General features: G+C 45.8%; 1 protein-coding gene across 4 annotated transcripts; it reads left to right on the top strand.

The window, feature by feature from the left end:
• The first annotated feature begins 76 nt into the window (after positions 1-76).
• Positions 77-23,831, top strand: RIOK1 (RIO kinase 1). 4 transcript variants are annotated; one of them, XR_009733008.1, is made up of 18 exons: positions 411-643; positions 3,365-3,569; positions 4,377-4,467; positions 5,321-5,390; positions 6,741-6,783; positions 8,521-8,613; positions 9,799-9,911; positions 10,018-10,098; positions 11,300-11,386; positions 11,785-11,922; positions 12,327-12,430; positions 12,640-12,746; positions 12,987-13,052; positions 14,257-14,376; positions 15,159-15,212; positions 16,426-16,578; positions 17,605-19,242; positions 19,279-23,831. XR_009733008.1 is itself a non-coding variant. In XM_061398911.1 (17 exons), exons 2-17 carry the CDS (start codon positions 3,444-3,446, stop codon positions 17,713-17,715), a joined length of 1,557 nt encoding a protein of 518 aa, XP_061254895.1. In that variant the 5' UTR covers positions 77-158; positions 3,365-3,443; the 3' UTR covers positions 17,716-23,831. The 4 variants fall into 4 exon arrangements, 3 of the variants coding, with proteins under 3 accessions (XP_061254895.1, XP_061254894.1, XP_061254896.1); XM_061398911.1 differs by lacking the exon at positions 411-643 and adding an exon at positions 77-158 and having other exon boundaries at positions 17,605-23,831; XM_061398910.1 differs by having other exon boundaries at positions 17,605-23,831.
• Positions 23,832-24,332: the final 501 nt, after the last annotated feature.

Below are 24,332 nucleotides of genomic sequence, written 5' to 3'. Positions count from 1 at the left end.
TTCAACGCCTGGCCGCCTGGGCGCGGACACGCTGGAACGCCCCTGTGTGACGTCCGCCCGGCCGCGGCCGCCGAGTTCCGGCTCTCGGACCATCCGACGTCCCCTCAGACGTGCCCGCGGGCCCGGCGAAGGGCGCCTCCAGGTCTCCATTCACACAGGTAGGGGCTTACACGGCGTGAGCCCTCAGGGCCAGCGGCCCCGGCCGAGCTGACACACGTGCCTCCACGGGAGGAGACAAAGCGGCAAGCCGACTCGGAGACCTCCGGGAAGGAAGGCCAGCCCAGGACCCGCGGGGACCGACCACACCAAGACCGCCACACACCCCACGGCTTCCGCGGAAGCTCGATTTCCAGGGCTCAGCCCCCGCGCGAGGCGGGACTTCCGTCGGGAACACAGTTTCCGTTCGGGGGCGGGACTTCCCGTCGGGGCGGGCGTAGGTCCGGGCGTTCGGCGTGTGGTACCCGCACATGGCGCGCGCGTAGGGCGCGGCGGCCACTGAACGGTTCTGAGGCGGGCGTTAGCGCAGAGGCCGTTGGGCCGGCTGGCGGAACCGTCCCTGTGCTGCTCCCGCCATGGACTACCGGCGGTTGCTGATGAGTCGGGTGGTCCCCGGGCAGTTTGACGACGCGGACTCCTCGGACAGGTGGGCAGTCGGAGTGCGCGGCCGCAGCGCGCCGCTGCCGCCGCGGTCTCCTGGGGGGCGTTGACGCTTGTTTGCGGTTGAGAGGGAGGCCGGTCCTAAGCATCTTTCCTTGGGCCTCTTTTCACAGCCGTTTGGGGCTTTCTCCATCCCAACCGGGTCTTTCGATCCAGGTGACGGCAGTTGAACTTCGCAGCTCCCGGGTTGTCAGCATCCCTGAGGGGTTAGAATTGGGGAGAGCGACAGCGAAGCAGGTGCTTGAGCTTTTAACTACCATTTAGCGTTCCAGAAATGTTTGAGCACCTACTGTGTGCCTGTTCTGTCTTCGGCGCTGAAGAGGGTTATGAAAAAGACAAACTAAGCCCCTTCAGCTTGGGAAGGAGGCGGAGACATAAGTACATGGAGATTTAAATATATGGAGTTTTTTTTTTTTTTTTTTTAACACAGATGACATATACTATGCGAACAGTTAAAATCAGTTGATAGAACTAAGCAGTGACTTAACGGTCAGGGAACATGAAGTCCAGATGGGAAGGACAAGAAGGAGCTAATGTCTGGAAGCAGAGGGGGGAGAGGGGGCCGCAGGTGTGGTCCCTCCTGGCTGTGGAAGGAAGATCTAGGTCATTGTGCCCAGAGCACAGTGGAGGTAATTGAAAAGATTGGCTGGTGCAGAAGTGAGGAGCCAGAGCCTAAGACTGTGACAAGGAATGGAAAGGATCTGAGATATTCTTGATGCTGTAGAAAGCCACATTTTGAGCAGGGCAGTGACATCCCCCAGCATGTGATTGAAAGGAATCATTTTGCTATGGAGGAGATGGTTTTGGAGGGCAGGAGAGGACACGGTTTAAAAGGACTAAGAAAATTCAGTTCATAGATGATGGGTGCTAGACGGGGATGTTCTGGAAGTAGAAGGACAGGTTTCTAACCATAGAATAAATGTGAAGTGGGAGTCAAAAGAAACTGGGGAGAACTTCTACTTTAAAAGCAAAATGAAACATAGTGTTCGTTTTGGAATTCCGAGAAAATGGTTTTTACTTTATATTCATAGTAAGGATTTTCTGCGTGCAGACGGTATTGCTTTATTTTTCGGTGAATACAGGTTGATCGCTTTGTGTGTGACAGATCGCGTGTCAGTTGATCTTGATACATTGGTAAATGCTCCCCTGGGTGACAGAGCTTGCATTCTAGCAGGGGCAACCAACCTATTGAGTAACTGGACAAATTATTTGTATGCGTTTTGGGTAAGTAGTACAGAGGAGAAGAACCAGGCAGCCTTCCCTGAGCAAAGTTAATTGGATACTTCTTACATACTGGAAGGGTATGTAGGATTTAGCCAGAGAAACGAGGAAGGCGTTACAGGTCAGTGTTTTCAGGTGAGCGTGCAGCAGTCCCTAGGGACCAAGTCAAGTGGGAGGAAGAAACAGCCCATGTGACTGGTGAACAGTTACCGGTCATGAGTGTGCACTGGACATTGTGAAGATGTAAACCAGTGGGTTTTGCGACTCCAGGAACTTGGGATACATTGTCACAGCTGGGGGTGGTTGTGCGTTCGTGGCATCTGGAAAGTTTGGGCCAGAAATGCTGCTGCACAGGACCGCCGCCCACAGCAAGGGATCGCTCAGTTGAGGTGGGGAAGCCGAGGTGCAAGCGACAGTATAGCTTTAACGTGCCGCTGGAGGTTGTCGGCGGTGTGAAGGGTCAATTGATGGATTACGGTTATGAAATGCTAACAAACAGCAGGGGGTTAATGATTATTTGTTTTCTTCCCAGCCATATCCATGGAGATTTGGAGCCCTCTAAGCCTTGGCTAATTAATGAGTCGGGCTTGCTCATCTGAATTTACTTAAATTCCTCTCTGACTGCGTTGAAATGCATATCATTGTGTTTTTTAAGTGATTTCTGTACTTGCTCTCCACCTGATGGCTCAAAACTGGTAGTACTGCCTCTTTGGAATCTGACCTGCAGACATGTGTTGGCGTGCACAGTGGTTTGTTAAAATTGAACATACCAGTTAAGTGGGAGATTTTCCACAAAAGTGCAGAGTTCTGGCTTCTCTTGAAAAACTAAGAAGATTCAGTAACGCTGGTCTGAATTTTCACGTGGCAAAAACAGACCCTGTTAGTTGTGATTCCTTTCTCTGGGCCAGTTCTCTGGGTTTGACAATCCCTGCTTCTCCCATTTAGTTATACCCGGCCCTCTTCTCCCATTTGTGCTGCTTCTCATCACCATCCTTCCTTTCAGGAGCAAGGGTGATTTGAAGTTCTTTGTGTAACACAAGTCTTGATAAAGCTCTTTTCGTTGTAGAGTGATAATTGAGTTCAAGGTAAGGCTTGAAATAAAGCTTTAGACTTTTTCCCAAGTTTTGTCAGAAAGCCTCCCCTGTGTGCTCTTAGAGCAGCTTTGTGAGTGGTTTTCCTGGAGTTCAGGTCTGTTGTACTGATCAGAGCTAATTCATTCGGCAGAGAAAATAACAAAGGCAGGAGCGGATTTAACAACCTGATAACAACCTGATGAATACTACTTTAGTCGGACCTGGAGAATCACCCAACGGCTGAAATAGAACTCAGAAACAGGACAACTTGGCATTTGAATTTATTGGGCGATACCTGTTGTAATTGAACCTTTTTGATGTATCTGTATAGATTTGTCTACTCTCTTTTAAATAAATACATATGTAAGTCCAATTAAGAATGTGTAAACAGGCTAAAACATTGTTATTTCTAGTGAAAACATTGACTTGAAGACCCTCAAAGAGGAAGATGATGTTGTGTTTGAAGACCTTCAGAGTAACGCCAGTGAGAAGATGGGCGAAAGTGAGCCGGAAGAGGAGGAGGGCGGAGACTATGATGACGACGATGACTGGGCGTGGGGCGATGGCGTCGGAAAGCTCACCCGTTGTTACGCTTCAGGTGGAGGGAGTAACCCTCAGGTATTTTATACACAGTCCTGTGCGTCTTTGTGTTGTTTGCTTATGTCCTCTTTAGTTGTCTTCTGTTGTGGTAACAGTCACGTACTATACAGCACACCGAGTGTTCACCATGGATACCGTGCAGTTCCGCGTTCAGTGGCACCGCACGCTTTCACATTTGCGCAGCTCCACCAGGGTCCAGCTCCCGAGCTGTTCACTCTGCCAAGCTGAACCTCTGTCCCCATTGGGCACTAAGTGTCTCTCGTCGGTTCATAAGTGAAAACAAAGCACCTCTACATACTTAATCTGCTTTTCTTTATTTACTAGTTAAGCTGCATTTTTCTCTGTTTTGTTACTATTTGCAGTAAACTGCATATTTGTGTCTTTTCCCAGGCAGTTTTTTTAAGGCTCTTAATCTTATGATGATTTAAATAATTCTTTTTAAATTTACTGATTATGGAACGAATCCACATCATCATCAGAAATATGGAAATGATGAAGAATGAAAGTCCATGTAGGCTAGGACTGCAGGGCAACATAGCCTGCAAATCTTTCAGTAAATTCGAGAGCCACAAAAAGTCCTTTAAAAAAGAAGGCGTCTCTGAATGTCTAGAATATTTCAAGTGCATTTTAAAAAACCTCTTGGGTAAAAAATAAATTAAAAAAAAAAAACCTCTTGGGTAAATGTGATTGATCCTACCCTTCCCTTAGGGTACTCCCCTAAGTATTGATGCTTTAATAGTTAACTATGAACCAAGGGAAGATGTGATGAACTTTAGGCTTGTATGTAAATCTAGAGCTTTCATTTCTGAAACTCATTTCTTCCAGGCCAATAGACAGACTCCCAGCTTCAATGCAGCTAAAATGTCTACTCCAGCAGACAAAGTTTTACGGAAATTTGAGAATAAAATTAATCTAGGTGAGTTTTTAAGATATAATTCCTCTCACTAGGCAATGAGAAACTCTTCAAAGACAACAAAAAGTGTTATAAAATTTTATTAGATCAATCAATGGATATATTGAGTGTTAGAGGGTAAATATTAAAGCTTAGAGGAAATTAAAATTTGGTAGTTAAAAACATGACTTTAAGAAAAGACTCCAGCTTACACTTTTTTAGTCCTGTGTTCTCTCCTGTTATGGAAATACAAAGGTGCAGTATTCAAGTTATCATCGGTTTGTACTAGATTTTGTAGTAGCGTTATCTTGTAGTAGAATGGTGAAAACACTTGAATATAATCAAGTGTTGAATATAATCAACTATTGAATATAATCACATTTGTTTGACTTTTGGTGTGGCCTTAATCATTTCATGAGCCATCGAATGCAGGGAATCAGTGTGAATTTGAAGCCTCTTGGGAAACACGGGGTTTTCTTTCTCTCGTAGACAAAAGCTGTTAGGAGCATGGTATGACAGCTCTCACATCTGATCATCCCTAGCACAGACCTGTGATTGGAAGTGAAACTGACATTTTTAGAATTATAATATTTATGATAGTTGTACAAAATATTAAATGTCTGAAAGAGCAGATAAAATATTTTTTAGGGATTTCTGAATCTAGATTTCTCTGGCTGAGAAATGACACCTGTTATGATGAAAGTGATCATCTTTGTTAGTAAGTGCTTGCCCTTAAAAACACAAAACACACTTTTCGTTACTAAAATACATTGCTACGTGTAATAAAATATTTAAAAAGTAGAGAAGGGAAAGGGGAAAAGTATCCTATTCAGAAACTTTTTCTTATATGTTGTTTATGTTATGGATTTTTTTTTAGATAAGCTAAATGTTACTGATTCTGTAATAAACAAAGTCACCGAAAAGTCTCGACAAAAGGAAGCAGATATGTAAGTAATATATCAAGTGTATACAATAAAGTAAATAAAATGTGACTGATATGAACTAATTGTAGACAGATTAGTAGCATCTCTGTCATAATTCTTTTACAAAGGATGTTCTTTTTTACACCTAAATCAATTCTTAAGTTTAAGTTAGGATATCCTATGCCTTTGTAAGTTGAAAATATAGATGAGTTTTCTTAAGAAATCTGTGCTGAAACTATAATTGTGTAAAATTCATGAACGTGCTCTCAGGGTAACAGTGCTTGTAGATTTCAGTTTAAAATGTTAGAGTATAAAAAAATGTCCCGTTTTTAAAGCTTATTAAGGATTGGTCCCTTTCATGAAGTAATTTTTTAAAATGGAAAGTGAAAGTTAATTGCTCAGTCGTGTCCAACTCTTTGCAATCCCACGGACTGGACATGCCCAGCTCCTCTGTCCATGGGATTCTCTGGGCAAGAATACTGAAGTGGGTTGCCATTTCCTCCTCCAGGGGATCTTCCCTACCCAGGGATTAAACCCGGGTCTCCTGCATTGCAGGCAGATTCTTTACCAACTGAGCCCCTGGAGGAGCCTTAAAAATGTAAGAGCAGATTTAAAACTAAATAGTTTAACTGAAAACAGTTTCCATTTACATTTCTGTTCTCAAAACCAAATATTTAAGATTTGGCTCACCTCCTATTGCTAATAACTCTAAAGCATTAACAATATGTTACAGAAAACAACACTAAGATCATAAAAATAGCAGTGTTAGAACTGAACTTAAAACCCAGTTTTCTTCTGGTTTATTATTACGCGTAAGGGATACCAGCTTTTTGAGAAACAGTGCATCTTATTTCACTAAACTGCCTGTTTGGATATTTATTAGTTTAGGTTAGTCTGTGAATTGAGTCACATAGTATGTGAGCCAAAGTAATCAGAGTCTGTTTTTATACAGTAGCTGTGTTGAAATGATAAAAGCTTGTTTCTTTGTAGAAAAGGACTCTGAAGAGAAAGCCTTATAAATTACTTTAATTCTGTACTAAGAAAATCATTAACGGTCTAAGAAACAGTACTTACAGACTTGTTCTTTTTCCAGCGTAGTTTGTTTTACCGCACTGCTCTTATTTAATCCTTCTGAAATATGGACGGAAGTTTTTTTTTCTTACTGCAGATACGCTCCCTTTGCCCTAGGGAACTGAACGGCTTGTGAAAGGCAGTGAAGTTTCACTCAAGGGTGAAACTACAACGAGGTTATGAAATGTGTTATTAAAGAACTACCTGCTTAGGAATATCATGGAACGATGTACATTTAGAATCTTTAGATTTTGGCTCCTCTGAATTCTGAATGTCACCTTTACTTTTTTGGTTTTGTCTTAGGTATCGCATCAAAGATAAGGCGGACAGAGCAACTGTAGAACAGGTATGGTGTAAATGAATGTGTTGCATGCTGTTTAAAGTAGTACTTCTGTCTTTGAATCATAATTTGCTTTGATCCTCCTTGCTTCATGCTAATGTCACCTAGAATTGCTTCTGTGTAAAATTGCTCATCCTTATAGTTTTGAGTTTAGAGATCTACATTTTGCTTTATTTCTAACAGCACTTTAAATAGATAAATTAGAATCATGCCCTGCTTCTATGGCCCATGAAGCCACCCAGCAATGCTTTCATCTTCTTGGGGGAAGCAGAACTGCCTGTAAGACCAGGAATCTTTTCTTTTGTCTTAAACAAGGTCTGCGGAAATTTTGTGAGCCTTCTCAGGAGATGAGTCAGGTATCTACCACAAAGTGTGTGTGTGTGTGTGTATGTGTGTAGGTGTGTGTGTGTAGGTGTGTAGAGAAAAGGAGAGAGACAGATAATGCCTTCAGATATTCAATTAGAATCCCTTACTTGGTTTGGAAGTTAGACTTGTTTTATTCTTTATGCAGGAATGAGGGGGCAAACCCGACTTTCCCCACCATGTGTCAAAGCTTGTAATTGGATATTGGAATTGACCCAGGTATCTGATGGGAAGAAAGTGATGAAATAGGTCAGACCCTCATTTCTGCCCCCTGCCAGCCTCCTTACCCATCCCGTACACATAGCACAGACACAGTTTGGAGTAGTGGTATTCCAGAGCATTCCAAGTATTGAATTGAAGCCCTGTTGATCTACAGTTCCATGTCAGTTTCGGGTGTACAGCAATGACTCAGTCAGACATGAATCTTCAGATTCTCTTCTGAGTTACTGAACAGGCACAGCAGCCTTCAAGTTCATTGCCTTCTGTTCATTGCCTTCTGTTGTGTTTTACTTGAGACTGACTGCTTTGACCTTGAAGGAGATAAGCCTTTCCCCGATTTACCCACCTCTAGCAGGGGTCGGCCAGCTCTTTACAGAGCTAAATGATAAACACTTCTGGCATTGTGGGTCACAGTTCTCTTTTTTCTTGACTACATCATGCCACTTGAGGGATCTTAGTGCCCTGACCAGAGATTGAACCCAGACCCTCTGTAGTGGAGAGTCCTAACTGCTGGACTTCCAGAGAATTCCCAATTTTTTAAAATATTTCAATATGTAGAATCCCTTTTCGACTTGCAGGCTGTAGAGAAACCAGGCTGTGGCCGATTGGACTCATGAGCTGCAGAGTGCTGGTGGTCGCTTGGAGCTTTGTGTCCAGGGCAGCCGCCGGGCTGGCTTGTCGTGTGCTGGGATTGCACAGCACACCAGGCTTTGAAGACTGTGTGTGAGAAACAAGATAAGGCGCTCTCTGATAACTTCTTACTTTGCCGCTTGTTGAAATGATAGTGTTTTAGATATACCGGGTTAAATAGAGATTAATTTCACCTGTTTTCATGGCTGAAAAATACAAAGTTACCTCTGGTTTGATTGTATTTCTGGTAGTTGTCATGGGTCTGGAGTCAGTTTCTGCTTCCCTTGGACCTGTTGGCCTTTGATTTCCCCGACTGGGTGAACCTGCTGGTTTCTTGCCTCTCTGGCTCCTTTGGGTCTCATCTCACATTTTACTCACTGCGGATGAGTGGGTGAAACGCTGCCATCGCCACTCTCTCTTCGCCGAGCAGATCGCACAGTGCACTTAGTTCTGGTTTCGTGTCTAATGCTTCTGTGAGAGATACTCGGTCCGCTGTGTCTGAACATTCTACTTTTTCGCATTTCTTTTTAGGTGTTGGACCCCAGAACACGAATGATCCTGTTCAAGATGCTGACGAGGGGCATCATAGCGGAGATCAATGGCTGCATCAGCACCGGAAAAGAGGTGAGGCAGGCTTTGGATGTCTGAATGTTTCCATGTTCGCTTTCTTACTTCAGATACCAAAGTGGAACTACAGTGCAAGCGGCAGTCGGCAGTCACGTCCGACTCCCTGCAGCTCCACAGACCGCAGCCCACCAGGCCCCTCTGTCCATGGGGTTCTCCAGGCAAGGGTACTGGGGTGCGTTGCCTTTCCCTTCTCCAGGGGATCTTCCCATCCCAGGAATCAGACCCTGGTCTCCTGCATTACAGGCAGACTCTTCACCACGTGAGCCACCAGGGAAGCCCCCCCAAAAGTGAAGCTCAGGCAAACTTAGTAAATAAACTGTGCCAAATCAGGATGGTTGAATCAGTGCCATTTCTTAAAAATGGCTGTGTTGGTGTTTATGGCTGGGAGGAGCTATGCACAGAAGCGTGCCTCCCCCACGTGCCAGCCCATCCAGGCTTGCCCAGCGCTGGTTCAGATGGTCAGACAGTTATGATGGGGGCAGGGGTGGGGGTCTAGTCTCTCTGAGTCAGCACACGTCTTTCTCCATATGGCTGTGGAGAAAGACAGGCATGTTGCTTTTCAGTTAGCAACTTATTCTGTGAGAAGCAGTTCTCAGTGAAACTCACTTTACAAATCATGAGATATAAGAATGTCTTCAGATGTTTTCCACATACTTGAAATATAAAAATGTTTGAAACTACTCATGTGTGTACATGTATATATGTAGGTATTTAATTTGAAGACTTGTTTTTAAATTACTTTTTATTGAGGTATAGTTGATTTGCCATGTTGTGTTAGTTTCAGGTATACATCTGAGTGGTTCAGATATATATATATCTCGTGGGTCCTTGTTGGTTATCCATTTTATATATAATAGTGTGTATCTGTTAATCCCAGCCTCCTAATTAATCCTTCCCCTCTCCTTTCCCCTTTGGTAACCATAAGTTTGTTCTCTTTGTCTAACATATTTAAATTGTTCTTTACTATATATGTAAGTAGGAGGTATAGTTACTACACCGTTTAGTATTATGTTGTATATTTTAATTCACATATTCAAAAGAGGATGGTATTCTTTATGCATATTATTTCAGTTTACTGGACTTTTTTAACTTTCAAGGATAAGAGTCAAATAGATTGCAAAAGCAAAATATTTATATTTATTTAATACAGACTTAATTTATTTTGTTTTTGACTTAAAATAGGCTAATGTGTATCATGCTCGCACAGCAAATGGAGAGAGCAGAGCAATCAAAATTTACAAAACTTCAATTCTGGTGTTCAAAGACCGGGATAAGTACGTCAGTGGGGAATTCAGGTAAGCTCAGATTTTTTTTTCCCCAAGTGGCTTAATTTCTATATCCTAAAAAGTAAAAACTAGAATAATGGAATGATTGAAATAACAAGTATTTTTCTCATTCAAGATTTCGCCATGGCTACTGTAAAGGCAACCCCAGAAAAATGGTGAAAACGTGGGCAGAGAAGGAAATGAGGAACTTAATCAGGTGACTGTCGGGGGTTGGGGGGTGTGTGCGCTCGTGCACATGCATCACGTGACTTGGGGGTGTGTCTGTGTGTTCCGTGTCTGCCTGTCAGCCCTGGAGCTTCGCTCCCAGCAGACCTTGATCCTGCCAAAGCCAGGGACTCTCAGGGCTCGTCCAGTCCTTTAGATGTGAAGAGGTAAACAGGAAGTGTCTCTGGGCAAATAGGAACCACCTTCTCTCCAGGTCGTGCAAACCCATCGCGGAAGAGTTCTGCCATGACTCACGCTTACTGTGCAAGGCTGGGTCACGTGAAAGCCTTGGGAGCCACGTGAGGTTTCGAGTTTGCTGAGAGGGTGACAAAGAGCCAGTGGGATTTGGAGCAGGCAAGCGCCATGATGAGGCTGGGAGGGTGACGCGTCACCTGTGCGGGTGTTGGAGTTTGAGGCAGTTCGTTGGGCCCTGGGCTCTGTCATATTCCCTCGTCTTCAGTCCAACTCGGGACACGCTTGGTATTCTTTTGGCACCTTTGTATCAAGTAAAGGCATCTTAGGCCTCCTCATTTGAAGTGTTAAACATGCTTTAAATAATGAAGGTTTTCTATCTCTCTTTCAAATATTTTTTAACATTTTATTTGCTATATCTAGGTGTCATACACTGGGTATTTTTGTACTATGAAGTAAAGTCCGGGAGATAGTGAAGGACAAGGAAGCCTGACATGCTGCAGTCCATGATGTCCCAAAGAGTTGGACACGACTTAGCGACTGAAAAACAACCAAGTCTACTTGTTTGAAAGTTGTTTTGAAATCTTATGCTCAATTAGCGACTGGCCACGAGTCCACTATTTTTATTAATCATTGTTTACACTGATCAACTCAAAAGAGAATCGCAAACATACCTTCTGTGTTTCATCAGTTCTAAGGGGCCTGTGTCTTCACAGTTTTAACACCTCTGGCTTTGAACTGGGTGTTAGAGGCTGTGGGACCCAGTTCAATTGCCAGTGCTTCGCCATTCTTGGTGATGTGTAACGATGCCACTTAGAGTCCTAGGCACCTTAGAGTTCATGAGATGAAGTAATAAATGGAGAGGCTTGGGTGCCGTTCGTTCGTAGCCCTGTCTGTCTTGTAGCTGCAAGTAAGCACACTGTCGATTGTTTCAGAGTAGACGCTTTAGATCGTTTGTTTCAGCTTCTCATTTGTCCTTTTCTTCTGCCTTCATATCACAGGCTAAACACAGCAGAGATTCCGTGCCCAGAACCCATCCTGCTGCGAAGTCATGTTCTCGTCATGAGTTTCATCGGCAAAGACGACATGTGAGTGCATGGGAGAGCTCGTAATTACGTGCCCAGCGTTGTATTTTTAAGTGCTTTGAATCATCCAATATATGAATATTTCCCGTTTAAATAGTTCCTTTTGTCTTGGAATATTTTTTAATAAGTCTTTCCCACTCTATTAGTACATAGGGTTTTTAATTTGTTTAACCTTTTTAAGTCTCAAAATGCTTCAGAGCAACAGAGCTCACCTTGTTTTTCAGGAATGTCTTATGCTGGCAAAGCACCTGTGTGTGAACAGCTTTTTAGAACCGTATCTCTAGAGTGAACTAAACCGGTCAGTGATGAACCATAGAAGAAAACAATGTGTAACAGTGTAGCAGGAAGCAAGAAAAACTTGAGTCTGCTTATCTGAATTGTTCACTTTATTTTTGTTCAAGGCCAGCGCCACTCTTGAAAAACGTCCAGTTATCAGAGTCCAAGGCTCGGGAGTTGTACATGCAGGTGATCGAGTACATGAGGAGAATGTACCAGGACGCCAGGCTGGTGCACGCGGACCTCAGTGAATTCAACATGCTGTGAGTGGGTGGGCCACGTGACCCTCCACGAGGCCCCTCGGAGCCTGTAGGGAAATGAACTAAATCCCAATCCAAGAAGTCATCTAAATTCTCAGTTTTCAAGTTGCCTTCCACAGGGTCACAGGGTAGGATGTGTTTGGTGGCCTCAGTCACAGGATTGACTGCTCTGATCACTGGTGGAGTTAAAAGGACTTGGGAAATTTTCTCAGTTTTCATCTCTTGTTAGTCACAGTGGCTCTTCTCCTTATCCACTTTGGTCACATTATTAGTGTCTTCTGTTGCTCTTAAAATTGAAAGTTTTAAACAAGATACAGGCAAGCAGCAGTGTGCCTTAGGCCCCTGTGCCTGGCCCTGGGGCAGTGTGGTGGCAATGTGGCTCAGCCCCTGTGCCCTGGCCCACGCAGGTACCATGGCGGAGGTGTGTACATCATCGATGTTTCTCAGTCCGTGGAGCACGACCACCCACACGCCTTGGAGTTCTTGAGAAAGGACTGCGCCAACGTCAATGGTGAGTGGAGACTGGGCTTCTCCCTGGTTTGTTTGCACCTGTGGCTCTATGCTCTGCTAAGCTGTTGATAGAGAACCGTGGCACTGAATCGTTTGACTCAGTGATACTGACACCCTCGGCTCAGTGATGGTGAATTTTATCTGTCTGTGAAGAGGTTGGAATAGCAACCTTTTCCCTCGCAGAGCCCTCACAAGCGTCTTCTCTGGCAGATTTCTTTCTGAAGCATGGCGTTGCCGTGATGACTGTGCGGGAGCTCTTTGAATTTGTCACGGATCCATCAATCACATCCGAGAACATGGATGCGTATCTCTCAAAGGTGAGGTGGGGCCGAGACTGGGAGGAACAGGAAGCAGCGGTAGTGGTGGCGTTTCTGTGTCATTTCTGAGGACTCGGGGTTTAGCAGCATTTTTGTTCATCATGACAGCTTCCAGAGACCTTTTCCTTCTGATTTCACAGATGAGGGATCAAACTGTAGTGTAAAGCCAGGTTTCTGGGTAATGGATATATGTTCTGTGGGTTGAATGTGAAGGAAGGTGATTTTTGTTTTCTTTCCAAGGCCATGGAAATAGCATCTCAAAGGACCAAGGAAGAAAGGTCCAGCCAAGATCATGTGGATGAAGAGGTAAGATTGATTATCTGTTATAGCCTTGGAAACACTTGTGTCTTGAGGTCTTTTTTTTTTCTTTTTTTTTTTAATATATTGCTGGGGCATGATCTTGATTTTATTAGATATGCAGTATTTTAAATGATGATGATGTTTCCTTGAGATGTAACGTGTTACATGATTAAATTGACCCAAGTTGTGTAACTTAACATACCATTATATCCTTCCATTCCTGGCCTGTTTGCCCCTAGTCAGGCATGGAGAATATTTTTACAGAACCCACTGGAGGATGTGATTCAAGAAGGAAAAGCCAATTTTAGTCTGCTAATGTGAATTTTTTTTTAACTTTTTACTTTGTATTAGGGCATGGTCGATTAACAAACAGTGCTGTGATAGTTTCAGGTGAGCAGCGAAGGGACTCAGCCACGCATATACACGGATTCATTCTCCCCCAGACTCCCCTCCCATCCAGGCTGCCACATTGAGCAGAGATCCCTGTGCTATACAGGAGGTCCTTGTTGGTGACCCCATTGTAAATACAGCCGTGTGTGTGTGTCCATCCCAAACTCCCTAATTATCCCTTCTCCCCATCCTTCCCCCCAGCAACCATAAGTTTGTTCTCAGACCATAAGTCTGCAAGTGTGTTTCTGTTAATGTGAATTTTTAAGGGATCTAAATGTTGATTCCCATAACGTAGATTTTATATATTTACGTTTGGTAAAAAGGAAGACTTTTTTTAAGATGTTGGGAGTCAGTATGTTTTTTGTGAAAGTGACCCATCACAGGCTTTTTAAAAAGAATAATCCTCAGAGCTCTTGGGGTGATGGGTGAGTATAGGGCACCCCATACTTCCCAGCTGTGGCGCAGGGCAGACGATATTCCCCCACGGAAGACCTCTTCCTCTGCCGTTTGTAGCCAGGCAGTGCTTGCTCACAGCAGCTCCTTTCTCTCCCACTCAGAAATGCCACTTTCTGGAATACAGAAGGAAAGAAGTGTTACTCCAAGGGTAACCGTTTATCAGTCCGTGTTTTATCGTGAGTCACAGACTCCTGTGGCCCAGCACACAGCACGGGCCGCACCAGGTGTGCAGACAACCTGGCTGAGACTCTGCACCGGCTGTGTGACGATGGTGATGACCTCTGTGACTGAGGCGTGAGCAGGCTCAGTGCACGCGAGGAGCCGTGACTCAGTCTCCTTTTCACTTTTCTTCTGCATCTGTTAGGTGTTCAAGCGAGCTTACATTCCTAGAACCTTGAATGAAGTGAAAAACTACGAGAGGGATATGGATATAATGATGAAACTGAAGGAGGAGGACATGGCCATGAACGCCCAGCAGGACAATGTGAGTAGCTTGGTTTGTCTTCAGCGAGTTCACCAGGGAAGCCGTGGTCTCCAGTGTTGCCTTTGAACTAGTAAGATAGCTCCTTCCCTTTGCACAGCGCGCCCTCTGTGTACGTTGCTTGTGGAGGACGTCAGTCCACTGGTCTTTACGAATGGAAACGAGTGAGGCCAACAGGCTGTAATCGCAGGAAAGGAAGATGTGTATAGAAGTCCAGGCTATAAACGGTTACTGTGCTAGATCCATCGACACGTGTCTCAAGGACTGGAAAATTTTTTTCTGCTAAAGGACGAGATAGTAAATATTTAACGCTTCGCAGTCCAAGAAACAAAATTGAGGCTATTGTATGGATCATTATATAATGAGAGAAAAAATTTCTCCCAAATGTTTGATGACATTAAAAATGCTTATAATATTGAATACATACAGCTTTTCATGATAATGACAAAGGGATAGAGTTATTTGGGGGAATAGAAAACATTACACTTAGCTGAGATTCAGAGCTAGGACTGCCTGTCACTGACTGGTACAGCTGTGTATCCATAAAAGCCCCCAGGCTGCAGGTGTGTGGAGGCCCTGGCGGGTGTGCAGCCCTGCTGTGGTTATGGAGAAGAACCACACCCACCCTAGAGGCTGTGTCCTGTGAGACACAGCTTGGACACCTTTTTATACTCACATGAAGTATCATTTAGCTGGCAACAGTATCCTTTCTTAATATTGCAGCATATTTCAGTGTTGAGTTTTATGCTGATTCTCTTTTTTTTTTTTGTCTCTTTGGTTTTAAGATTCTGTACCAAACTGTCACAGGACTGAAGAAAGATCTGTCGGGTGTTCAGAAGGTATGAAGAACAAGTATTCATTTACATGAAAACTCAAAAGGATATAAAATTGTGTGTCAGGTATTATTAGCATTGAAATAACAAGGATGCGCTATTACTGGTATAGATACTTTCATGATCCATGGGCATCGTGTTCGTTCCTTTTAACCATGAGACTAAGCTGTGGGCATGCGTGGTTTGTTGTTTACTCTGCCCCTGAATCGGTCTGTTGTTGTAGCTGAGGCGTCGATCCTTTGTGTATCCTATCTTCGCTGGTGAAGCTGTTAACAGTAACCACGTGCTTCTAGATGTTTCTATAAGCAGCTTAAAATGCCAGCAGGGTCTGGTCTTGCCCTGGCGCGCAGTCTGCTGAAGACCAGGCTCACGAGTCCTGCCATCTCACGCTGCAGATTCCGGTAGTGATTTTTCTTACAGCAGCTTTGTTGTATCTTAACATTTCAAATAGCAGAGATTAATTCTAATTTAAGCAGTAATAAAGGTGGTTCTTCTTCTGATGTTCTTAATGGATGTTCTTAATATGAAGGTTTGTGGTTTACATTTTGAAAGTTGACTGTCTTGTTTGTGGGAAGAATTGGACTAGGAGAATTCTTGGATTCTGCGTTTCTGGTTTTTTTGTGGCAGGTGTGACAAGGATAGTTGCGCATTGAATTCCAAAGCAGGAAGATTCTGTTACCACTGCAGGAAGCCTTTTTGTACCATCACCATGTAAAGATCTGTTTGTTTGTTTTTTTCTTATGAAAAGAAAGCCTCGTGCTTTAAAAAATGCTTCCTGCTGCTTTAAAAACTGCTAACCTTCAGGGAAAAAAGTGAACATGTTTTTTGTTTAAAGATTGTCTTCCCTCTTGGATTAACAAATGTTCCACTTGAAATTTAATCTGCAGGTCGACAGCTGTGAAGTTATCCAGATATGTTCACTTTTCTTTCCTATCTGTGTTCCAAATCCCAGCTCAGCCCTCGGAATGTGCTGCAGGGGGTGGAACAGTCCTGCCGTTGATCTGGGTGGCTCCCCGCGTTGGGAGCGTCCTCAGCCATCCTGGAATGGCTGTTTCAGGCTTCCTGCCGAGCGTGGATCCTGTTGTTTTGATGTTTCAGTACGGGATGTCATTTTCAAAGTCTGTCTGTGAGGCTGAAATCTGAATTCTGTCATTAACTCATTGAATGCCAGTAGGTAACTGGCTTGTTGAGAATAACATGGTCCTGTGATGTTTTCAAGGTCCCTGCACTCCTGGAAAGCCAGGTTCAGGAAGAGACTCGTTCTGATTCAGAAGATGCAGGGAGCGCGGAGTGCTCTGATACAGACTCTGAGGAGCAGGGGGATCACGCCGGCTCCAGGAGGCCCCCTGCCGACCTTGAAGTTGATAGAAAGGTTAGCTGAGAGCGCACGTTCCCACGTTTGTCAACACAACCATGCAGTCCCTTGAGGCTGTGTGCTCAGATGTCTGGATCAGAGTAGCTGAAGTATCAGTTTTTGGTTCCTGAAGTGTGAACTTGGCTTTGGTGGTAACATCATCTAGAGATGGGGCTTCTTCTAGGAGCCCTTGGGCACTGCCCAGGGCGAGGACACACTAGTTTCAGTGCATTGATTAAAAGTGGTTGTCATGCACTTGTGCAGGTGATGCTGGAGTGGCCCCTGTGGTGAATACCAAAAAACCATTCCAGGGACATTTTTACAGCCAGCTCCCTATTTTCAGAATCTCAGATATTTCTTCCACTGCTGCTTGTAGACATAAGAGATGCTACTGATGCAATGATCCATGACGGCTGAGTAACTGTTATTCTTTATTCTTAGCCTAATCCTTTAAACCCTGGAGAGTGTAGGTTCCAAGACTTCCAAGAGACATCCCCAGCTCCCTAGTGCACGTTCTCCCTTTGTCTCCTGGAAATACGTATTTTGTCTCTCATTCCAACATTTATTTCTGTTAGAATAAGAACCATATAAAGAAAAGGAGTCGCATACATTTAATAATGTCCCCATGGGCATCTGTGTTGATGGTCTTGAAATGTCTGTGAATAAATTGTAAAGACAGTTTTCACCCCCAGTTCCACCACCAAGCCATAATCATTTTCAGTTTTTTCCTGTGACACTCACTTTTTATCTTTTTACATATATTTAACAATTTAGTTGTAATAATAATATGACTACTCAGAATGAATGAAATTTGCAGACTTTTTGCTTTTGGTTTTTTTCGAACTTTTTTTTTTTAAACCACTAATTGATTTATCGGTGTTGGGTCTTAATGGTGACACACATCCCATGGGCTGGCTGGCTGGGGCACATGAGGGACCTTCGTCCCCAACCAGGAGGGGGCCCCCCGCCCCTGGGCCTTGCACAGCAGATCGGTAGCCACTGGACCACCAGGAAATCTTCATACTTTTTATTTTTGTTTTACAGGAAAGAAAAAAGATGGTCAAGGAAGCCCAGAGAGAAAAAAGAAAAAACAAAATTCCTAAACACGTGAAAAAAAGAAAGGAGAAGGCAGCCAAGATGAAAAGGGGCAAATAGGACCAGGACCGTATCATGTTCAGTAATTTTCCATCAGTTACGTTTCGTGCCTGTGCACTGAGCTGCCTCTGGAGGACTGGTTATTGATTTTAGCCAAATGGTTTTTGCTGCAGTGTCCCAGAGGACCAGTTCTCATGTTTTCATGTAATTACGTAAACAGCTCTGAGCTCTATTGTCTAGGTCCATTCCCTAGCTCTATGTAGTATTGATAGAGGATTTACTTAAGTCATATTTTAATGACCTTTATACAATTTTATTTTTGTATATTTTTATCTTCTGCAATGTTGCTTTTAAAGCATTGTAATTATTTAAACATATTGAGCATTCCCGCCCTTTGTGTAAGTGTAAAGGCACTTTGGACAAATTTAGGCAAGTTGTTTTTGCTTTGTTTGTACCAAAGACCCACCTGGAATTATTGGACTAAAAGGCCATAGTTTCTACGAAAGGGAGATACACTGATACAGAGAATTCAGTTGGCTGTTGATCTCATCGTTCATTGCAGCTTCATTCTGTGTGTACTGACAATTATTTATAGTGTACTTTTCATCTTTACTATTCTTCTCTGAGCTAGCACCTCCCAGTTCATAAGCTATTTCACATTCAAATATGTGGCCCATTCATTCATTCATCAACATTTGGGAATTTAGGTTTGGGAGACAGCAGTAAATCAAAGGCAAATTCCATGGATAATCCTGCTGCTGCTGCTAAGTCGCTTCAGTCGTGTCCGACTCTGTGCGACCGCATAGACGGCAGCCCATCAGGCTACCCAGTCCCTGGGATTCTCCAGGCAAGAACGCTAGTGGGTTGCCATTTCCTTCTCCAATGATGAAAGTGAAAAGTGGAAGTGAAGTCGCTCAGTCGTGTCCAACTCTTAGCGACCCCGTGGACTGCAGCCTACCAGGCTCCTCCGTCCATGGGATTTTCCAGGCAAGAGCACTGGAGTGGGGTGCCATTGCCTTCTCCGTGGATAATCCTAGTTTTCCTTAAATTGAAGCTTGCACTGACTTGGATCTGTGGGTTACTGAGGGACAAGCAGGGTCAGCTGTGTAAAGCAGCCAGAAGTTACTGCCTTCAGGTAGTTTGCATTTTCATAGGCAGACGGTGTATCAGCCTAGTAAATTCCATGGAAGAAATAGCACTGCTTGGGGCAGAGGAGGTATGCACGCTTAGAAGAGGCCATATTTGGGCAAATACTTGAAGGCTGTGACTTGTGTGCCTGTCGGGAGAGAATAATGGTCCAGGCAAAGCAGACAGCAAGTGCAAAGGCCCTGAAGCAGAAGTGTGCCTGAAATGTTCAGACACCAAAAGCTAGGGCATCGTAACCACGTGGGGGGCGGGGGCGGCTCAGGGAGATGGGACATAGCGGCTTAGACCGGGTGGTGGTAGGCGCCTGGAAGGTTTTGAGCAGAGGAATGATGTGGTCTGACTTGTTTTTAAAGAATTGCAGTCACTCTGACTTCCATGGAGAATCGACCAGGAGGCAAGGGGTAGGGGCCGGCTGGGTGTTCATCGTGACTCGCGTGAGAGGTGGCGGTGGCTTGTTCATCGTGACTCGCGTGAGAGGTGGCGGTGGCTTGGCATAGGATGGTAGCAGTGGACACGGAGAGAGGCCTTTGGACTCTAAGTACAGGAGCTACAGGGTGTGTCATGAGAAACGCCGGTTTTAGCCGTGGAATCTCCCCTAAACTGGAGCTTGCCCTGCTTGTTTGAGAATCGGTGGGTTATTGAGGGAGGGGCAGGGTCAGCTGAGGTCTTAAATTTTAAGCAGGCAGCTTAAATTTTATCTTCATAATAGTGTCCCTTCTCGGCTTGAAGTTCAAATATGAAATTCCAGCAAAACACAGTTGTGCCTCCTCTGAAATATTCTACAGTGAACACAATGGAGGAGAAGACAGACAGGTGGCTGAGCGACGTAGTGCCCTTGTGAGGGGGTCACCTTCAGCACCCTCTGGCTTTGGCCTGGGCTGGGCCTCCTCCCCAGCCAGGTGTGCTTAATCCAGGTGGTCAGGCTCCTCGGTGCCATCTCTGCTGAATCGAGTGCAGTCGCTGGGTTTGGAATCAGTTTCCCTGGGCAGAGCCAGTGTTGCCCGGCTGGCCAGTCTTCATCCCAGGCTGCCTAGAGGAAGTGGCTTGTGGTGCGCTCGGACGGGACCTGCAGGGGAATTCTGGCTCGAAGCGCCTCCTTCCTGACAACGTGCTGACGTGGCCTTTTCCCCGTCTGGATTCTGGGCTGTAGCTGTGGCTGAGCGGGAACCACCAGTAGCCTTCTTTCGGGACGGGTCTGATGCCACTTCCCTTGTTTGACTCTCACCAGGAGATCTGGAAGAAGGAGCCCCGTCTTAGGTAAACGTCCAGAGCGCCTCTCTGGCTCCAGTTGCAGTAGAATTTGCACACCTGATGGGTTTGGTGTCCCTGAATTACTGGTTGTGCAGTGACTTTTCCCTTTGCAGGGGTGAGCTTTGGGGGTCTCTTGGCCCAAAGGCTGGGACATCATTTTGTCCACTTTGGACATAGCTGGTTTTCTGTCCTCTATTTCATCGATTTTCTAATCCCTTAAAAAAGTGCAGGTGTTTCTTCTCTCAAAGTTGACTGTGAGGGATCTGGGTGGTTTCATGGAAGCGCGGAGTCACAGTGGTCTCCTCTGCGGCTGGAGTCCTTATTTTTCCTTTGATGAAGCAGTTCAGGGACAGGCCCTTTCCCCCGCCCAGGAGCACAGCATTTGAGCCTGGTCTCAGAGTGAAGAGGTAGGTGGGTGCCACAGCCGACATCCAGTTTTCTTCAACTTTTGCTTCTCTTTTATGATGGTGGACTCAAGGTTGGAGAGTTTTGTAGTTTGGTACCAAGAATGGTTGGAGAAGATCTGTCCTTTGTGTGAGTTTCTACTGAGTTCAGTGCAAGCAGCTTGCTGTTTCTTGGTTGCGGGCCCATCCTGTTTTGTGGCTATGATTTCAAAGCTGAGAAAGTTCTTCTAGAAGCTGGTAAAAAAATTCAGTCAAAGGGCATCTTGAGTGTCATGGGCTCTGAAGGTTGACATTTCTAAAAGTCCTTTTTGTTTTCAAGAGCTTAACAGATCTTCTGATGTTTGGTTGTGTGTACACATAAAACATTCAGGGCTTGACTTGGACTTCTGGGGCTTGCTTTTTGATGATGTGAAGGTCACGTGAATCAGCAACTATAGCAGATCCTCGCTGTATAATTTCCTGTGAAGATTTCCTGTGACCCTGTCAGATAGATGAGGTTTTCAACCACTGGTGGTCATAAAACAGGAGTGCTCCATGTTTTCTGTTTCTTGAATCAGACTAGGTCGTTACATGCCCTGCATTTTGGTTGGAGTTTTTAACTTCCATATGCTTTGGGTTTGTGTTGCCTTGGACATAAGGGCATTTATTGGTGTTCCGGGGGCGGTTATAATATTGGGTGGGTCTGGAAGCATCTAAGCTGGTTTCCAAAGGAGAAGACAGCTCTCCCACAACCGTGCTCCCCAGAGATCTTAGTCCCAGCGGAAGCGCTGTGGGAACCTCTGGGCTTGAATTTGAAGAATGAAGACTTGTGGACTTTGTGACTTTGGTTTTCATCTTTCCTTCACTTTCTGTATCACTCTACTTCCTGCTGTGACGGCTGGCAGCCGCGGCCGCTGGGAGGGGGCCCTCGTACCACCTGGAGGAGCCACACAATACCCTATTTCCTTTTTTTCCAGAGTAGCAAGGGTGTCATCTGTGTGAGCACAGCTGTCTCCAGCTCTCTGAGCGCTTTCTGCGTTTCTTATCACCGGGTAGTAATTTCAAGGCCAAGCAACTTGATCGTCTCGGGGTAAAACTTGACCCTTTACACATCTGCCACGTCGCTCTCCTGGGGTCGTGAACCCGTCGTGGCAGGATGGCAGGTCCCTGGGCCCGGGTGCCTCAGCTGGAGGGGGGCAGGCAGGGGCGGCTGGTGAAAGCTGCCTGGGAGCAGGCGCCCCTGTGGCTCGCGTCTGCGGTATAGCGGGGGGTGTGAGTGGCTGCCTCGAGGAGTGGAGGGTATTGAAGGCTAGACAATCAGGGGACCTAGGCTGGCGTTTTGGAAGGACCGTCCTGGGTTAGGACAGGCCTGGTTGTCTGTGAGAGACATGTGTGAGTCTCCAGCAGGGCCGGGGTGTGGGCCGGCCACTGATGGGGGATGAGTGGTGTCTGATGACATCACTACCGTCCGGCCAGCCAACATTTAAATGGGGCAAGGAGAGGGGTCCCCCAGAGGGGCAGTTGAGGATACGAGGCGCTTTGCTGGTGTCGGACGCCACATGGGTCCCACACGGCCCTGAGGGAGCATCTCAGGGTGGTGAAGGTTTGGGAGCCTGACCCCGTGAAATAGGCACGTGCCACCAGCGTGTGGAGTTCAGCACTGTGCCTGCTTCGTGGGGCTCCTATGAGGGACGCTGAGAGGAGCCCCGGGGAGCTTGGCCAGGGCTGGATCAGGCCAGTGAAAGGGAACTCAGCCACTGACTCTTCAGTGTTACTGCAGCGGTGTGAAAAGAGGTTCACGGAATCACCTAGAAGGTACCTTGCCTCTCCCCAGAAAGGCTGAACTTCAACCTACAAAGCCTCTTGCTGTGGTTGGCAGGTTACAGGAAACACGAGCTCATAGGAGCAGAATCCACGATGCTGGGAGGATGTGGTCAGTGGAGTCAAAAAAGGCAGCAGGGAGGGAAGGAGCCAGACGTCTAATAAAAAGGAAAAGAGGTCTAAGAGACGTGTCCCAGGGCTGTGGACTTCAGCTGGACCCTGGTTAGATGAAACCAGTTGTAAAAAGATGGGCTGTTTGGGATTTCTTTTCAGACAAACAGGGAAAACTTAAGCATGGAGGAGGTGTCACGTGATAGTAAGGGATCGTTCGAGCAAGGGATCGTTTGTTTCACCAGATACGATAGTGGTATTTGTGCTTGAAACGGTTCCCTCAGAGCCTGGACGAAAGTCTCACTGGGTGAAATGAATAGGATGCCTGTGATTCAAAATTCTCCATCCTTCCTGACTCCCCAAAGGACAGCGGTGAATGGAGGAAGAATAGCAGGTCAACAGTTGCTGAGACAGAGTACTAAAGGGTGTCTTGGGATTCATTACACTCTTCTGTCTCTCACAGTTTCTGTAAGAAAAGAGCTGGGGTTTTTTTGAATCGAAGTCTATTAAGTACTTAAAACAGGGCCTGCCACATACTTGTAATGCCACATACTTGTACTGTATTATACAAGTGTCTGCATTTTTATTTTGTTTGTTCTTTTTAAGTAACCTTTTTTTTTTTTTTTTTGCCCGGTCTTTAATTGTTTAATCATCTGGGCCAAAGAGGAAGGCCTCAGGAGGACTGTTAGTGCCTTCTGGTACCGGCCCAGCTCGGTGTCCCCTGACATGCCTTTGGTTCTGAGATTCCGTTTCCCCTGGTGGAGGCAGTTCCAGAACATGTGTGCTGAGCTGCCCTGAGTCTCGGTTCTGCCCAGCCTGCCCGTCCCCTTCGCAGTGACCTGTCCTGACCACTCCTGGCGTGCGGTCTGCCCCCTCAGCTGAGGCCCCTGCAGTCCTCGTGACCTTTGCGTTTTTCTGAAGCTGCTCTGACAGGCTGGCCCCGTGTTTACCGCACTTCGCAGACACGGAGACTGTTTTACTGATTGAAGGGCAGTGGCAGCCCCGTGCGGCGCGTCTGACTGCCGTCCCTGGCGCCGCCTGCTCACTCGCACCCCTGGCCACGTGGTGGTGGTTCTCGCTTTCAAACCCTCTGCCAGCAAAAAGGTTACAGCTCGCTGACAGCTCGGGTGATGGGTAGCATTTTTTAGCAACAGCACTCAAGTGTGAGCATCACTCTTATATGCACTGGGAAACCAAACACTCCGTGTAATGTGTTTTCCCTCGATAGTCACTCTGTGTCACGGCTGGGAGCCGAGCACACGGTGCGTCCGTGATCTACCTGTGCATGCATGTCTGAGATTTCCTTACACATGTCGTGTGTCTTTCCCTCACCTCCCAGCCTCCTAGAATAAGCTCCACTTTATTAAAGACTGGGCAGGGGTTTTTACCTTTGTTCAGTTTTGTGTTCCCGCACCTAGAATTGTGTCTAAAATATCATAAATGCTCAATAAATACTTAAATGAATGAATGATATACTGTGTTTCTTAAAGATGGGGCTGTGACATCAATTGCGTCTCTCTCCCCCCACCCTGCCACTGCGATGACTAGGAGCTGATGTGGGTTGACTCGTGCCCTCCAGCCCTCTGTTCGGTGACCAGGTCTCGCCACTTTAAGGTGACCGGCCTGAGCGACGTCAGGGACGGGGCCGCCCCTGCAGCCTTCTGTCCCCAGAACCTTGGCATCAGCACAGCTCCCCAGCCAGGGGAATGGGTGCACCTTAACCTGGACTGTTGCTTTGACTTTGCCCACGTGAAACTGTTTGACACCAGTGTTAGCCAAGTGCTTGGGCAGCCGTGGATCAGCTGATGCGTGATTCAGAAATCCCAAATCACTGTAGCATGGGAGAGCGGGAGGCCTGGTAGAAGCCCAGGCTTCTGTGCACACGTGCCGCCATCTCTTCCCAAGCACAGACAGGAAGTTTGAAGAGGTACTGATTACAAGAGGTGGTTCTGGTGGTATCCTGTG

This window comes from Bos javanicus, chromosome 23 (assembly GCF_032452875.1).
Source record: "Bos javanicus breed banteng chromosome 23, ARS-OSU_banteng_1.0, whole genome shotgun sequence".
NCBI lineage: Eukaryota > Metazoa > Chordata > Mammalia > Artiodactyla > Bovidae > Bos > Bos javanicus.
This window is presented reverse-complemented; position numbering and strand designations above follow the sequence as displayed.